The sequence below is a fragment of the Pipra filicauda genome, unplaced genomic scaffold (assembly GCF_003945595.2).
Source record: "Pipra filicauda isolate LSUMZ 115617 unplaced genomic scaffold, ASM394559v2 scaffold42_size3861933_pilon, whole genome shotgun sequence".
Classification (NCBI taxonomy): Eukaryota; Metazoa; Chordata; class Aves; order Passeriformes; family Pipridae; genus Pipra; species Pipra filicauda.
The window spans coordinates 1399562-1417352 of NW_024104565.1; the positions used below are offsets into that span (position 1 = coordinate 1399562).

A 17791-nucleotide genomic window follows, 5' to 3' on the forward strand; every position below is an offset into this window, starting at 1 on the left:
TTGGGAAATATTAGATATGCATTCTGGACACAACAACTTATTATATCTGAAGCTGAAAGAAAAGAAAAAAAAAGATGCAAATACTCCAATTGGCACACCTCATGTCTATCTGCCATCTGTGGTTCTTAAACAGGCTTGGTGTCAACAGCAGTCCTTAAAAGCTAAACAAAGTTTTCCTATCTATCTGACATGACTGTGAGAATAGTTTTCATTTCTTCATATCCTCAATCCTCCAACTATCTAGTAACAATTCCTCCAGCTCACTCCAAGTCCTGGATGTGATTCTCAAAGCTATTTAGGGAATCAGGTTCCTATTTCCAATTCAGAAAAGGAATTTTTTATAAAAGAATTTTATAAAAGAATTAGAGGCTTAGAGACTTACACACCAATTAAGCATGTGACAGCCCAAGGATCACTATCTTTCCACTAACTCACTGTCAGAATCAAATGTATACAGACACTCAACTCTTCTGGGTTTCCTCCTGGAAATGATCCCAAGTACTTCTGAAAATAATACTCCTTCCATCTATCCACCCGCCATCGGGGCAGGTATGCTCCACAGGACAGCAAAGATCATAGAGCACAAAAAAAATTATACACATGACACAGGAAAGGCAAACTTAGATGAAAAACCGTAATACTTCTAAAGAAACTTCCAGTGGGGCAGTCTCTGAAGTCTGTCAAGAGTGGAAATGAAAGCCAGTAGTAGACGACAAGGAAGGTGATTGAAAGCAACTACTGTGACTGAAGTTCCATAGACTGAAAGTTGGAGAAAACCCCTTTTCTTTATAAGAAAAATAATGAAGTATCTGTAACTTACCTCCATTTGAAACTATACTGTCTAACAAAATAATAATATTTTCTGCAATTTCAGTTCTGTAAAGAACTGAACCTAAAACCATAATCTGAGAAGAACTGCAACGCCTTTTATTTGCAATGAATTATGTACACAATGTTTCTGATGAACCAGGGAATAAAATCTCTCCAGCTGACAGTTCATTTATAAAAGTAAATACGGAGCTGGGTTTTTTTGGTCCTGTAATTACTGAAATCTAATGGTATGGCATGGAAAGTAAGCTAAGAAGTCTTATTTTAAAAAATAGTGATATATTTATTTAATATTTTTCATAGCTGCTGAAATACTGATCTAGGGTACATATACTCATTTAGTGTCACATAAAAATATGGCATGTGTCCATCAGAATTCTACCTCACTGTAAAAGCCAAAAAGCAATTAAGTCTTCAAAATACTGTACAATGAGCACCACATTTTGGCAAAGACTTCTGCATATTCCATTACAGAGGATAGACATTTAATCCATTACTCTTGTGGAAGGACTCTTCTCAAATCATGAAATATTCAATTTATCTTTTTTTCTATTACTCTTAGCCCATCTCTGCATATGGTTTATATCTGCCAATGTGTATTTTAGGTTTTACTATTGTATTATTATAAATATATTGCATATAAAGTAAAAATTTAGAGAAATTGTGTTTTTGTGAAATACTTTGTGTGTATATCTGGAAACAAATCACGGAGAAGGGTTTAGTGGTTTTGCTCCACATAGATTCCAAAGAACTAAAGACTACTGTCAAACATTTAAACTTGCATAAATTCAATCTGTATAGGATATATAAAACATGAACCCCAGAATTTTTTTCAGTAACATGTAGGATTGACCCATTATTCAGGTTGTGTGGTACTTCCCATGACAAAGCTGCCTTTAAAATTTCTTAAAATTATATGCAATTGCAGTTCTTTGGGCTACAATGTTCCATGTCAAGGGACTATAACAGATTCAAGCTTTTAAACTTGATTTTGTTTTACAAAAATTTAAGTCAAAATTACTGAACTTGCATTGAGAGCATTCTAAAACCTTTTATATTGTTTTTCCTATGTTCGGTTGTCTTGAGATCTTTCCTTTCTGAGCTATAAAGCTTTACTTCCTCTCTGACCCTGACTTGAAAGGAGGACAAAAATTCAGGGGGAGAATGGCTTCACATCAAACCTCTTGACACATACGAAAATCTGCTCAAGATATAATCCTTGGATTCTACCAACACAGGCGGGGGAACAGTAGACACTGAGTCTAGAAACAGTAGGTTTAGTTGCAAGCTGTTTCAACAGACTGACCACCTGTGGGAACAAATCAGCAACGGAGATGAAATGTTACGCAACAAAAAAGAAATTTATCTTCCTCATAAATATGAATTATGGCACAGTATAGTCTTTGATTATACTTCTCCTGCTGTTGTTTCCAGATGATTCAACTTTATACAGTACAGTTTCACAGTGCAATACAGTTAGTAACTGCAGTACAGTTATTCATAAGCTCTCTCCCATTGTACAAAGTAAGCAGTATTTCATTTGATAAAGAAATTTTAGAAAACCCGCTACTAATTTCCTGTTTTGACATTTTTTAAATGTCAACACCAGAGCATCTGACTTCTTCACCAATATTAATAAGTCTGCAGAAATCAACAATCTTTTCTGTTTTCAGAAGAGAAACCTGCACGCACAAGAATCAAACTCAAAAGTATTCACCCATTTTGGATGCTTGACCTGAAACAGCATGAAATAATTTCTCCTGGTTCAAAGTTCTTGATGAAGTTTCACTCTTTCCATAATTTTCAGCTGTTTAGGTCCCTAGTATTAAACTAGACTGAGGAATGTGTAACTCCTTACGTACTGTAAGAATCAGTTAGTATGGACACAGCATCACACAAGTTATGCAAAAAATCACAGGAATAGAATTCAGTTCTCCAAAGGGCCTTAATCATATCACGTTCCTATTATTCCCTATTTGCAGAACAAAGGAGTTGGAGTTTCTGCACTGCATAATCATGACATGCACCCAAGTCCTCCCTGTGCATGGTACTGGAGACCCTCCAGAAGAATTAGAAAGCAGCAGCATAGTGCAGATGCTCATAACACATATCCTTCAGATTGTGATGGGGTTTTTTTCCTGTGCAGTTCTTCTGTTGTATAATACAGAACACTGCTTTAAAGAACAACTAGAAACACATGTTCAGCACAAGTAACACTATCAAATTATTGAGATGCTAAGCATAGGAAGTTTGTTTTAAAAAAGGCCAAAGAAAACCAAATTAGTAGCAGGCATTTTGCTGAGCCCTACTTTCATTTTAGGGACACTGTGAAAAGTTTTTTAAGTTCTTTTCCCTCTACAGAAAAGCAACTGCTTTCATTCATCAAGTTGATTAGCATTAAGTGGTTTAAGACATGTTAAATATTTTGCAGTATTAATATATTAAACATATATACCTTAAATACTTCTTTATACAAAAGCAGCGTCAAGATAAAGGACATGCATTTCAAATGCAGTTTTAATTCTAACACTGAATTATGCATATGCCTTATAACGTAACTGATTCCCTACTCCCCTCAATTTGGCCAAGACAAAGTAATACAAATAAAAAGGAAAAGTAAAACTTCAACAGCTGGAATGTTATATGTAGTTCTTCACATCTCCTGCATAACTGAGAATAGTTGATTTGCTTTGAATTTTATTGATGACTTTACTCAGAAATTTTTAACCTTATTTTTAATCCAGGTAAGTTAAATACTACTTTTTCATTTCCTTATTAAAATGGAATCCATTAAGGCTGTGAAGGTGTTCCTGAGTTGTGGATTTGCTATCTTTGCTGACAAGGCAAGATATTCATTGCTTTACTCATTCTAAAAACACAGTGAGCTTTGTGCAGATGTTCACAAAAAAGGTAAAAACAGGAAAAAATACACATTGTCTGTGCAATACAGGTAGCCACCACCAATGGGCTGGCATAAGACCACTCCTGGCATACAGTTGATTGCAAATGTTAACTGTAGCTTCTGGCTGCACCAGAACCTGCCATACACAACCACGTGTGAGCTTCCAGCCACTGTTCAATGACTCAGAGCCTGGCTACAAGGGCTAGAATGTGATTTAAAGAAAAAACATACTGACTTCTTTCAGAAACTGAAGTAGGAAATGAGGAAACAGCAACTAATGAAGGTAAGGAAGAAAAAAACCAAAAATTTATTGATCTAAAGAGTTAACCTAAGCAATATCAGCAACCTCTGAATTAAGAACAGCTTGTTTCCATTCTGATTTAGTGGTATAGGCATTCAATGTGGTAACTATCATTGCAACATCTGAGCAGACTTCGCAAGTACAGTAGCAAACATTATCAGCTCTCTCAAATAAGAGTCTGCACTTTGACTTCCTCCAGCACCAAAGTTGTTTGCCTTAAGAATTGCAGAAAACAATCCAAGTAGATTATGGAGACCAGAGACTTCCTGAATCAGATGTTACCAGAGTTGCAGAAATGAGTTCTACATCTTGTTCTCATTGCAAGCAGGTTTTGGCCCAGAAGATGATCCTTCTTTGATATCTGACTGCGCTGTTAAAAGCAAAATCCTTGGCATGCACCTGCCTTTTTAATGATTCAAGAGGCAAAACAAACACATCTGAGGTTATTCACAGGTCTCTACAGCACTGAACATACCAAATCCTCCACTGTAACTGGTTCTCCTTTCTTGCCATTAGCCACCACCATTTTCCCCAGTCTCTCTCTCATATCTTGAAGGCTGGTGGTAAGTGCCAGGATGGCCATAATTTCACTTGCAACAGCAATATCAAACTGAGCCTGTAAAGTAGAAAGGAGAATAAAGAATCAAATCACAATCAGCTCAAATACTCACAGGGGGTCATCAGAAATAAATTCAGGAAAGATAAATTTCACACTGGAATTCAAACAAGTTCTAAATGGTAACCTACAGCTTTTGAGATTACTCAGACTAGAGTAACTTGTACATACAGACTGGGGAATAAGATGCTGGAAAGCAGTGCCACAGAAAGGGATCTGGGAGTCCTGATCAACGGCAAGTTGAATATGAGTCAGCAGTGCCCTGGCAGCCAGGAGGGCCAACCGTGTCCTGGGGGGTATCAGGCAAAGCATCGCCAGCCGGTCGAGGAAGGGGATTGTCCTGCTCTGCTCTGCACTGGTGTGGCCTCACCTGGAATACTGTGTGCAGGTTTGGACACCACAGTATAAGAAAGATATTAAGCTATTAGAGAGTGTCTGAAAGAGGGCAACAAAGATGGTGAAGGGCCTTGAGGGGAAGTCGTGTGAGGAGCGGCTGAGGTCACTTGGTCTGTTCAGCCCGGAGAAGAGGAGACTGAGGGGAGACCTCATTGCAGTCTGCAACTTCCTTGTGAGGGGAAGAGGAGGGACAGGCACTGATCTCTTCTCTGTGGTGGCCAGTGACAGGATCTGAGGGACTGGTCTGAAACTGTGTCAGGGGAGGTTTAGGTTTGATAGTAGGAAGGTATTTCACCCAGAGGGTGGTTGGGCACTGGAACAGGTTCCCCAGGGAAGTGGTCACAGCACCTAGCCTTCCAGAAATCAAGAAGCATTTGGATGATCCTTTCAGGGGCATGGTGTGACTCTTGGGGCTGTCCTGTGCAGGGCCAAGAGCCGGAACTTCAATGGGTCCCTTTCAGCTCAGGATATTGTATGACTCTGTGAACTTCAAACATCTTATATTCCCTCATTAATGTTCTCCATTACACTCCATTTACTTGAGGAGCAGTCTATCAGACTGCTTAGCCCCCTGCCTCACATTATCCTTAGAGAAGCTCCCTGAAGGACCAGGATTTTTTTTCGTGTGGCAAAAAAAGAAAATCACCAGATGTGTTTTGAGCTTTACAGGCACGAACAAAGCATTTTAGAGTTTTTTTTGTTTTGTTTTAATTATTTTTTCCCCTGTAATGATCTCCAAAAGCTTTTTACTCTGGTTTCAAAAACATTCTTGTTACATTTGATCATTTTTTTTCTACATAGACTCAAAATTTAGAGTCTACGCTTCTAGGTCTTGTGCTTTACCTATGAAAATGTTAGATATAACTCTGCCCCATTTTTTTTCTCTCAGTGAACAAATACAGAAGTTAAAAAATGCCAAGAACTATATGTGGCATCAGTTCTATTGTTCTTGTAGATATATGTTCATCCTGTGCAGCATTTCAGTACTTATATGATAAGCAATAGTATTTATTTTTCTTTAAGAACTTATAGTATACATTAGTAGTATTTGTACTAATTTACTATTAGTCAAGCTCAGGTCACATGCTGTCAGAATATAAACAGAGAAGAAAGGAAAAGTCACTAATGTATTGCATGACAGGAAAGCAATGTTGGCACGGATCAAGAACTGCAATTTCTTTAGCAATCTTTCAATCTCTAACAATTAAAGTCTACACAAAAATTTAGTCGTTGACATCCTACTGCTATCTATGTAAGAAAAAAGCCCCAGGACTGTTTCTGTCAGACCTCTACCAGATGCATCCTATACATGTGTCTGACTATTACCAGAGGAATCTGTTTAAATCAAGGGCTTTGCCTGTTTCTAAGAAGCACCTACATACAGAATTGTTCAACATATACCCACTCCTATCCATTTGTTTTAAGAGCTTCTGCCCTTTTTTCACCTATGTTCCCGCTTTTAGATTTTGTCTTGACAGCCCAGAGCATCCCTATTCAGGCTGACCTATATGTACCTGCATGTTTAGTCAAAACTTCTGAAGACACCTGATCACTTTTCTGTATTGGGCACAGGCAGGGAGACATACATACCACAGAAAAGAAAAGTAATTTTCAGTTTGGGATTCAAATGAAATGCTGAAGTTACAAAGCAGATTTTCTGTATTCTCTGGAAGCAGTTCTATATGCAATGAACATTGTTAGCATTGTGATGACATGGATACTACTATCTTTTCTGAAGTAGAGAATGTCCTCAGTAAGTCATTGCAGCATATATAAGACAAGAAATAAGCCTGAGAAATCTATGCCCAATCTGTATGAACATAGTCTATCTTTATCAGAATGTTTATCAGAGGACCCCCCCTAAAAGTTTTTATAATCATTGTTTCTATATAAACCCAAAAGGAGGGGAAAAACAATCCCAGGTAGATGCTCAAAGAGTGACATAAAATTTAATGGAAAAAACAGGCACAAAACCCAGTGGTAGCAGGTGCTATTTTAACCCTAATAACCTTTATACACCTATGAAGTGCTGACAGAAGCCTTAGCTGTAAAGTCAGTTTTCTATTGATGAAAGGATCCACCCACATGGATTCAATTGCAGGATCAAGGGCATCAGTCATGTAATACTCTTTAGAAACCACAGCATCCCTGTTCATTAAAATTCAGACTTTTGTGCCTGCTGTGCGCTGCCATTTTACACAGGTGTAATTGATTTTAGGAGTGCTAGAACATCACCCCAAATATTTATAAAATGCATCTGTTAACTATGAAGTCCTGTTTTCTCTGGATCTCCAGCTAGACTCTGAAATGAGTTTGCCTAACTGTTAACTATTTCTTGAGTCCCTAAGTCCATGTTAAAATGTGAATGGATATGCATTAGTCCAACAGATCAATATTGAAAGCATTAATTTTAGCCCAAACAGTACAGAAGCAACATTTGACAGCCATTATGTCAACTAGAACTCATTAATAAAATAGCCCACGTTTAACTCAGCGGTACAATTATGGTGGTAAAATGCTGCGCAATAAGGCTGGCAAAACCTGGCTTGAAGCTAATAATCACATTGAGTCACTGAAACAAATCTAAACATATGAAAAGGCCTCAGGTGTTGAAGGAACTCATACCAAGTATAATATTTTGTAGTCCCAGCCCATTATCAGAGAAGAGTATTAGCTAATACTGAGTTTCCTGTAAGCTATAGACAGAAAAATTTCTATTCTATGTGTTCAAAACCAAAACAAGTAGGCATTTCTAGTGGAAGTTGTCCCTGCTTATGGTAGAGGGGTTGGAACTAGATGATCTTTAAGGCCCCTTCCAAACCCAACCACTCTAGGATTTTACGATTCCTCTTTGAAGTTGTTCTCTCCAATTTGACTGCTTTACCTGCTGAGTTGAGCAAAAAAAAATAGCACTATGTTTTGGTCTCTATTTAGGCACAAGGCCTAGAAGAGGTCTGAAATGATAAAGAAAAATTAAAGCTAGGATTTCCAAAATGCGTGAAAACCTTATCTCTGCCACAAGAGCTATTCACATCAAAACAGTCAAACCCTCATGAGTTTCATGATCCAGAATATTAGATTACAGGATCTTCATCGAATTAGGAGCAACTCCATATCGTCACAATGAGTTTGTTCCACCTGACACTGCTATCTCATAACTTTACTGTTTCAGAAAAGGATTTATCTACATGACACCAGAATACTTCTTCAGATGGTGTTAGAAAAATCTGGCTTTCAATTTATCAGTAAGTTCTTCAATAAATTTCCAGAAGTTTTTAGACAGTAACATAGGTTAGCTTTTTACACCAATGAAAAGTATGCACATACTCATTTGTTGAACTATCCCTTAAAGCCCACATAGTAAAAGCAAGCACATGCTCAAGGTTCTTACAGTTTAGATTCTAAAGCTGAGATGCATGAGAGGGAAATGAAAACTCTGAATAAAAAGCTAATTTTAAAACTATTTTTAACATTAAATTTAAATGTAATTTAAATTACAAGTATCCTACATATATTCTTAGAGAGACTTTAAAAAGTAAGAAAAATCAATCAAATCAACCTTATGAGGGCATAAAGGCAGCTCTTATAGTCATAGGACAATGTTAAGCCCCTAACATATGCAATTTTTTCAAGTGCTTTCAACACATTGAGGAATATGCATTGGTTTCTGTTTCTGAAACTTCAGACTCAGTTACTCATTGACATAATCAGTTTCACTGCAAGATTACTACAGAACAGCAACAGATGTTAACATTGCAATTCAAAGTATGCTGAAAGAACTGCAGAAACATTTCTCAGCCTCTAAAGCAAAGTCTGTTCAGAATGTGATCTAGTAACTGCCTTTACATACCTGACGGACAAATCCTTTCTCTGTACTTGCCTGTCCAATTGTTATTTTGCGCAGGAATCTGTCATTTGTATCCACCACTGAAATAAGGGAATAGGAAAAGCAAAACATGTTAACAAGGACTTGGGGACCTGGGTTTTTCAAGACATACCTCTTGCTATACATGTAAGATTCAACTATTCAAACTGTGTAACCAGACAGCCTCACATGTGGGCACTGACTTGGTTTTCTCCCTTCTAGTTGATACTATTAGATGACAGGTTGAAACAACTCAAGTACAATCTATTTGAACAGTATTTGGAGGTAACAGGTTCTTAATATTCTAACATATAACTTAATATTTTACCTACATAAGATAAACCTCAGTCAGTACAATGCACCAGACCTACTTCAAATCATGTGCCTCATCACTGACTTGTTAGGAATTGATTTTAAGACTGCATGTTGTAGGTTAGACTTGGTCTGTTTCTCTTTTAAAGGATGATTATGTTGTCAGATTGTTTCTTCTAGACAAGTCTCTTTCACACAGATCACAGTAACTAACTCCACATTGAGCTGCACTGCATTCAAAGGAAGATTTTTTTTTTCAACTGTCAAGATAAACCATCTGCTATTTAATACAACTTCAATTTCAGACAATTGTATTTCTAACCTGGAAACACTTTTGGTGTTGCAAGGGCATGTCCAAATCATCTTGAGGAATTGCAAACTTCACTAACAATCATCGTAAGCCAAGTTCTCCAATTCTGCACTTACAACACTCAACTTCAAACCTGCCTTTGTAGTAGCCAAAAGGAAGGACTGAGAATAATCGAAGAGCTCTCATCTGCTGAGAACTGATCAGGATGCTTCCTAGGAAGAAACATTAGGAGGATGTCCTGCATAATATCATTATCTCTGAAGTGGATTTGACAGATGGACCACTCAGTGAATAGGGAATTGGCTGGATGGTCACATTCAAAGTTGCATTCAATGGCTCAGTGTCCAAGTGGAGACCAGTGACGAGCAGTGTTTCTTGGGTTCGGTATTGGCACCGGCACTGTTTAACATCTTCACAGCGACATGGAGAGTGAGACGGAGTGCATGCTCAGCAAATTTGCCAATGACACCAGGCTGTGCAGTGTGGTTGATGTGCTGGATGGAGAGAAGGAATGCCATCCAGAGGGACAGGTTTGAGAGGTTGGCCTTTGCAAGCCTCATGAAATTCAACAAGACCAAGTGCAAGGTCCTGCATGTGGTTTGGGGCAATATCAAGCACAAGTACAGGCTGGGCGGAGAATGCATCAAGAGCAGCCCTGGGGAGAAGAACTTGGTTGATAAGAGCCAGCAATGTGCATTTGCAGCCCAGAAAGCCCAGTATCCTGGGCTGCATCAAAAACAGCATAGCCAGCAGGTTAAGGGATGTGATTCTCCCCCTTTACTGTGTCCTTGTGAGACCCTACCTGTAGCACTGAGTCCAGCTCTGGGGCCCCCTACATTAGAAGGAGGTGGACCTTTTGGAGTGAGTCCAGAAGAGGGCCATGAAGACGATCAGAAGGATGGAGCACCTGTGTTATGCAGACATGCTGAGAGAGTCGACACTGTTCAGCCTGGAGAAGGCTCCAGGGAGACCTTGTAGCGATTTCCATTACTTAAAGGGGTTTACAAGAAAACTGGAGAGGGACTTTTTACAAGGGCATGTAGTGATAGGACAAGGAGGCATGTCAATCCCTACAGAATGCAAAAATAGAGTCTTTTTTTCTTACAGGCTCTGTAGTCCTAGAAATGTTTCAATTTGCGCCAACCCTAAAATAAAGGGGGGAAGACACTTTTAAACAGTTCAGCCTGTAGCTTGGCATTCAAATCCACATCTACTAAAAGACTGACTTGTGTTCATTTATAAGCAGAGAATCAAGGAACCTCGAGAGAAGTTCTCTGTACTCAAGGTCTGTGCAAATCAGCTCCTTCCACTGCTTTTAGAAATTAACAAATTTGTCTGTACAGAAAAGGATGACATAATCACCCAAGAACAAGAGGGACTTTGAATCTCAATCTTACTCAACCCCAGTTCAGGGTTGCGAGTGAGCTGGAAGAAAAACAAGGTTTAAGGCACTTCCCCCCTTCCTGGACATTTCTCTTGGGGCAGTTGTAAATACCATACATGCCTTCTTTCCACTACATGGTATTTAGGCCTCTAATTTCTTCAGGAATTCCATTTAAGGGATGGTGCAACACAGATTCAGCTAACTCAGCTTGGTTTCTATTTATATAGAGTCATACTCTAAAATACTATAATACTGGCAGATATTACAGGACAGAGCCTGGGACATGGAAGCCGTAGCTTTGTACCAAGCTGTGGTACCATATGCCACCATGAAGGCATATGGCAAGCTAATCTCTCAAGCACAAACTTTTCCCTTCTCCTCTTAGGAAACTCAGTCTCACAAGCAGCCTTAAGCAGACTTAAGTGTCTTTCCTGCTACCCAGGTACTGCTGAGGGCAGGAACTAGCCTCCCCACCAGCCTGGACAGCCAGTGGGCTGCTTTTTATCTGGTCCTTCCTAGTGAAATCATGTAACCTGAACATCCTTACCGTGAATTGTAACTGCCCCTGCAACTCCTTCTGGTCACTGGGATATACTTACTTTCTCACTGTGGTCATTCATTCTCCAAGAAGATTCCAATAACTGCACTAAGTAGTAATAAAATAAGAAATAACTTGTTTTGCCACAAAAGGAATTTTTCCTTCTCTAAATTTCCCCTCTTTCTTTACCCAAAGTAAATGTTTCACAAAAGTTTATTTTCAAAGAAGTGCTAGGTTTAATGTATCCAATTCTTTATTCTCTAGAAACGTAAACAGAATCCAAATACCAGGGGAAGGGTAAGTAAGGGGAAGCTTTCCTGCTTTTCAGCATGTTGTATGTGTTCAAGTTAGTACAAGATGACAATGAACTTTAAGTTTGTGACACTTCTATGGAAACAGGTCCTGATTAAAATTAATTTTCAGAAAATCTGATAGCTTACTCTTCTTCCCCACAAATTCCCTGGTACGTAACAAGCTTCACAGACATATGGACTGTGGAAACAGTCCTAAATAAAATAAAAAAAAACATTTTCCAAGTTATCTAAAACATTCCTAAAGCCAGTATTTTTTTTCTGAAATGTTTAAGGTATATACATCATATAGAGTTTTGTGGAATAGAAATTCCACTAACATTGTTTGAGATGAATTAAATAACTCACTTGAGGTTAACAGCTGTTGAGCAATTTTGCCTCCTCCCAAACCCATGCTGATAAAAACGAGTCATATTACATTAAATATTTATATTACTCCTTCACCCTAATACAGGTCTCTTCCAGACACACCGTGTGACTAATAAAAAACATCTTCTGCCACATCCTCAGAATTATTTTGAGAAAAATATCCCAAGTTTGAGACGACATGCACACAAAGGGCACAGCAAAGCATGACCGAGACTCCTCAACAGATTCACCTTTTTCTCTAAGCATCACAATACATTCCGTTTAACAACAATTTTTGAACTAATAACTTCAGTGTTTGAGAACTAAGAAGGAAAATAAAATTCAGTGGTATTTAGCTCAGAACTTTATGCATCATTTACTTCCTCAAAAAAGAAAAAGACAGATACAGAAGTTGAGGTAAACACTGAAATTTGACCCAGCACTAAAACTGGAAAAAGCAGAGGGAGTTGCCTAAGGGTGGATATCAATTTGTTTGGCAACTTTACCACATTTTTAGCTCTTCTTCCTAATGAAGCAAACAACTCAAGACACTTCAAAAATAAGAAAAACACATAATCTAATCCCTTAAGCCTATTTAGTCTCTTGAGCTACCCAGGCTGTCGAGCTGGAGAGGATGAGGGACCAAAATCAAGAAGAGTAACTACAAATAATCTAAAACCATAATAGATACAGTTATGAAAAGAATGGCTAAGATTTGTAAAATGCACAGAAAAGACACTTCCATATGTTTGAAGACGTATTACCTAATGTGAGAGAGACCAGGGATGCATTTAAACTTTTAAAGAAACCTGTATTTCATAATTTTAGCAAAGTCTCTTGAGTTACTGCAGATATTTGGCCAAGTTTAGAGCAATACGCTACACTAACATTTGTTATGCACCTACATTTCACACTTGCAAATTGGTTATTCTTACAGTCAGAGAGCAGAAACAACTCTGATTCAGGTAACATTAAGCAAAATAAGAAATAAGTTATTAAATCCAAATTGAAGTGAGGCTTTCTGACTACATACCTCGTTGCCATGTTATGGTAGATGGGTCAATATCAAGGCGTGCAAATTTGCTGATCTCCTCTTCTGTTAAAGTCTCGGGATCAGTCTTGTTTATTCCCAGCTTCTACACACAAAACAAATTAAAGAAGTACAGTGAAATGCCTTATTTGCTTCAAATGGTATAGCTCCTCTGGCTTATCAACCCCACACATGTAAGTGAGGAGTTTCAATCTTAATAATCCTCTTTCAAAAAAATGTAATCCCATCCCATAAAGATTTTTTATTTTTACAATGGACTTTTTTTTTAGATATAAGGAATCATTATACTAAGAATCATTCACAGCAAAATAAGTCAGTTATATTGGAAATTATGATGCATGTATTTGAATGTTATAAAGCCAAACTATTTTTTACTTAGTTGCATCTTATATGAAGAGAGAAATCCATTTCAAATGCAGAGATAACTAGTATGTCATGAGTAACAGAAACACTTCCCCTCCTTCCCTAACTTGTTACCTGTAACAGTGTAAATGAGGACAAAACGAAAACACTCCAAAATTCTGATAGAACAATCTGTGAGAGGCATTCTGCTTTAGAGTCAAGCAGGCATCATCCACAGTTTAGTTTACTGACATTCAGTTGAGCAGCACAAAAGCTTACAATGTTATGAGAACTTTCTTTTCCTCCCTTCCCAAAACAGAAGCTGGTACTACCTCTATCCCCCTTTCCACACCCCAATACCACGTGTGCACGTGGCAGCTGTCCATTGCCATCCAGTGACTCTGAAACAACACCAGTCAGGACTCATAAGCCAACAACAAACATGAAATTGGACACAGAAGACTGAAGCTGTCCTTAAGGGTCATATTCAAGGGGTTCAAATTCTCTTTCTCCTAAGCTAGTGGACTGTTTTGCTCTCTAGGTATTTATCAGAATGGCATTCTCAAATCCAGATATGTTATTCATACAGGAATTGCACAGGAAGCTCTTCTGGAGGCATTTAGGAAGCAACATGGGAAGCAAAAATATACTATATGTACAAATGTACTTCTACCCCTTGAACAAAGTACACTGCCAAAATGACAACAATAAAACCCCAGAAGTATATGCTATAATAAATTTTAAAACCAGAAAATATTGCAAAACCAAAGAATGTGAGCTTTCAAACGTGACTCTACCATAATAGGAAAAGTATTTTAAAACCTCTAACTTTAATATTTCATCAGAAAAGATACAGCATTTAAAAACATTACTGGTTTACTTCAGGAGAAGAGAATAGCAAAAATGTTAGTTATGAAAATAATATCAGCCCCAGATCCTATTACTCCAAGGATGTTGCTTTCAGAAAAAAGTCTGGACTTGATAAATTCATGAGGGTTGATATAAACTCAGCCCCATACATCAAATAATTTTAAACAAGTTGTGTAAGAGAATCCATTTTATGAAGAGAGAATATATATAATTTTATATATATACATATAATTATAATTGAGGAGAGACTGTATTAACAACTTACTCTCAGACGGGCAAGCTGAATAGCAGAAAATCCTCTCACGCCATTAACTACTGGAACCAGCCTATTATACAAAGACTAGAAAAAACACACAAGAAGTTAATGAAAGAAAAATTATAAAAAGCTAATTCTTTTCAAATTTATTCCACCTAATTTCATTAAGAATTTTCCAACCACGTAAGTTGTGGAGTTCTGGTTAGCCATTTAAAAATCAATTCTGATAAAGTGGAAGGCTTCTGAGCAATCTCTATGTCTAAAATCCAATTACCAAAAATTACTAAGTTTCTATGTTTTACCAAAAAAAAAAAAAAAATTTTTGAAATTGGAAACCTCTCAAAACTTGGCCAAGGCCCAAATTATTCAAACTATAACCAACATTTGCAAACTGGTCAAAGTGCACACTTGTGTTGTACCAAGTAAAGGGAATATGACAACCCTGCTCAGTTTTAACACTGCAGCCAGAAAGAAGAGGCTCCTTCCTTTCTTTCTCCCTTCCCTTTGAAGACTCAAGTTAGCATTTGTGTTAAGGTCACAATAGGTTTAGCAGAGGGAAAGTTTATTTTTCCCCACATCTCCTTCTTCTTAAGGTACATCATATCCAACTACACATCAGAAGAGTAAATTGTAATTTTAAGTGGAGTTTACAAATTATTGAAAAGTATAATATTATATATAGGGAACACATCCTTAATAACAATATTTAGTACAGTCTGAAATAGTTGTCAGTATTCTGGGCATAAGATCCTTATCTTAAAGACTACCTTATGATAGCCATTTACCAGAAAAATGTATTCTGTAAGGAAAATTTCACAGCAGAATATAGAATGGCTTCAGCAATAGTTCCTGTTCATATGGTGAAAATATAAAAATATAAACAAGTTGTTTTGCTTTGAAATGCAGTTTATTGAAAAACCAAGAAGAAAAGATGTCATGTGGATACGAGAAAATAATTCTCACCTTATCAGACTGAGTGTTTTCATGCAAGATCCTAGCATCAATAGCAGCAGCCAGCAAATTATTTGCAGCAGTTATAGCATGAATGTCTCCGGTCAAATGAAGATTGAACTAGAAGGTGAAAGTAACAAGATCTTTTTATAAGAAAACATTTAATTTAATTTATGAATCTCAGACAAATTAGCAGCAGCAATCTGCTTGAGGCTGCAGCCCTGATTAGTCACCTGTTTGTGTAGATTACATATTTCCAGGCTGAAAACACACTGAGCCATATGAAGGACTTGTTCCCACCTGAGTATGTGGTAAACTACCCTAAGCTTAGTCAAACAAAGCCACAAACATCTTCATTCTTTGCTAAATGATTCAAGAATGAGAAGCCAAGGGCTACAGTGTCACATAATTAATATTAAATCAGTTTACTGCTGGTAATTACTAATTGACCTGGACCAGAAGTGTAGATTACTGCTGAATCTCCCCCAGAGCACACCAAGCATGCTGGCTTTGGGGCTTTTGGTATGTCAGCTTTCTGCTAGCTGCAGAACATCTTACAACCTCACAGGCATGACACTGTTTGACCAACAAAGTTTTATGGAAAACTCCAAAATCAGCATCTTAGATTAAATTAAAACTTGTGTTACATAGGTACTGTATTTCTATGAATCTGACAGAGGAAGTCAGAAAGTCAGTTTTAATGACACTTCAGAGTCTACTGTGGAGGAGTAGTGACAGCAACCAACGCAAGCCCTTGACTTCTCTTAGGGTGAAACTGTTACACATTTCCAAACAAGCACTGTGAATATCACATAATCATTAAGGTTGGAAAAGACCTCCAAAATCATCAAGTCTGACCTTCAACTGAATAACATCATGCTCCTTAAAGTGTATCACAAAATGCAAGTTGAGGCTGTCTCACCTCCTCCATGGGGATCACTTGAGCGTATCCACCACCAGCTGCTCCACCTGTACAGGAAAGCATATGGTCTCATCAGACTCCCACCGGTTTTGAAAAAAACCCCCATCTTTAAATAAACAAAGTGAAACATACAGTGTTGATGACATATTTTCAGTATTTTTATTTCTATCAAAAAAGACCAGTGATGTTCTCAAATAAACGGGACTTCCTTAACCTTGCTGGTTTTTTTTCAGCAGATAGTAAAAAGGGAATTCTAGATCTGAAATGAAAGCCTACACGTGATGGCTGGCGCAGGCTTTGGTTACGTAAGGGCTGCCCTCTGCTCTTGCCCAGATTTAGGACACAGTCATGCACATGCAGCTGTTAGGTGGAAAGACATGGCAGTCACAAGCAAGAACTGCTTCTGAATGAAATCTTCGCACCCTCTCCTGAGTGCTCCTTCCCCCCTGCCTCTCAGGGACAGGCAAAGAAATCTGCTGTAGCCTATGCACAAGTTGAGTGGAGGGATTAAAGCACTCACATGCACCAGTCTCAGCTGAGAAGCACCAAGCACCAGGAGCCTTCCAGCTGAAATCAAACTTTTTAACTTAAACTTCAGCAAAGCAAAGTAGAGCAGATGGGGAGTGCCCGTTAGGCACCAATTTCAGCTGAGAAATGGCAAAAAAAAGGATTGCATTACTTCCTATCAGCATTGAAGACAGGCTTGAAATCTGGCTTGGTCTTACCTGGCCCTCAGGCCTCAGGGTTTCTAGGCAAAAAGGCAGCAGGCCACGATTAGAGGTGACAGCTCAGGAGAACAGAAAGAAGAAGTTCAGACCTAGCCAAACATATGATGCTGACACAGCTGAACCATATGCACAACTGATGATTTCGTTGTATTGATTGGAAATATCCAGTATGGACTCTTCCTCAAGGAATAATTAAACAATAACACTTATGAACATATTTAGAGAGTCTCCAAGTAGAGGGGTGGCTGGAAGGGTGTGTACTCACAAAATTCCTCCTGGTTAATATGTTCCTCTTCCTTTCATTACATTTGGGCTTTATCTGCATTATCAATACACGCTGAGTGCATGAACATAGATATGAACCTTGCACAGGAAGTTGTGTGCAAGACACCTTTAGCTATTAGTTACATACATATTAAAAAAATCAAATATACTACCACTCGGGCAATCCACTGAGTGAAGTAATTAGGAAATTAAAAGAGAAGAAATAAAAGAAAAAACAAAAAAGCTGTATTTCCTTTTAATCTGAAAGAGGTCATAGGTTCTGCAAATGTTAGGTA

At 38.0% G+C, this 17791-nt stretch overlaps 1 protein-coding gene across 3 annotated transcripts in view; it reads right to left on the reverse strand.

Annotated features, from left to right (window-relative positions):
- The window catches only part of MTHFD1L (methylenetetrahydrofolate dehydrogenase (NADP+ dependent) 1 like), a 148684-nt gene that overhangs the window by 96774 nt on the left and 34119 nt on the right, over positions 1 to 17791 (reverse strand). Inside the window, exons 2-8 of one of the 3 annotated variants that reach the window (XM_027733873.2) lie at positions 17229 to 17251; positions 16504 to 16550; positions 15594 to 15701; positions 14640 to 14714; positions 13145 to 13247; positions 8894 to 8970; positions 4507 to 4647 (exon numbers count right to left, since the gene is read on the reverse strand). In XM_027733873.2, coding sequence (XP_027589674.1) covers positions 4507 to 4647; positions 8894 to 8970; positions 13145 to 13247; positions 14640 to 14714; positions 15594 to 15701; positions 16504 to 16512 — 513 coding nt within the window. In that variant the 5' untranslated portion in view covers positions 16513 to 16550; positions 17229 to 17251. Of the gene's footprint in view, positions 1 to 4506; positions 4648 to 8893; positions 8971 to 13144; positions 13248 to 14639; positions 14715 to 15593; positions 15702 to 16503; positions 16551 to 17228; positions 17778 to 17791 lie in introns of those variants that run through there. The other 2 variants (XM_039385705.1, XM_039385704.1) reach the window with 2 other exon arrangements.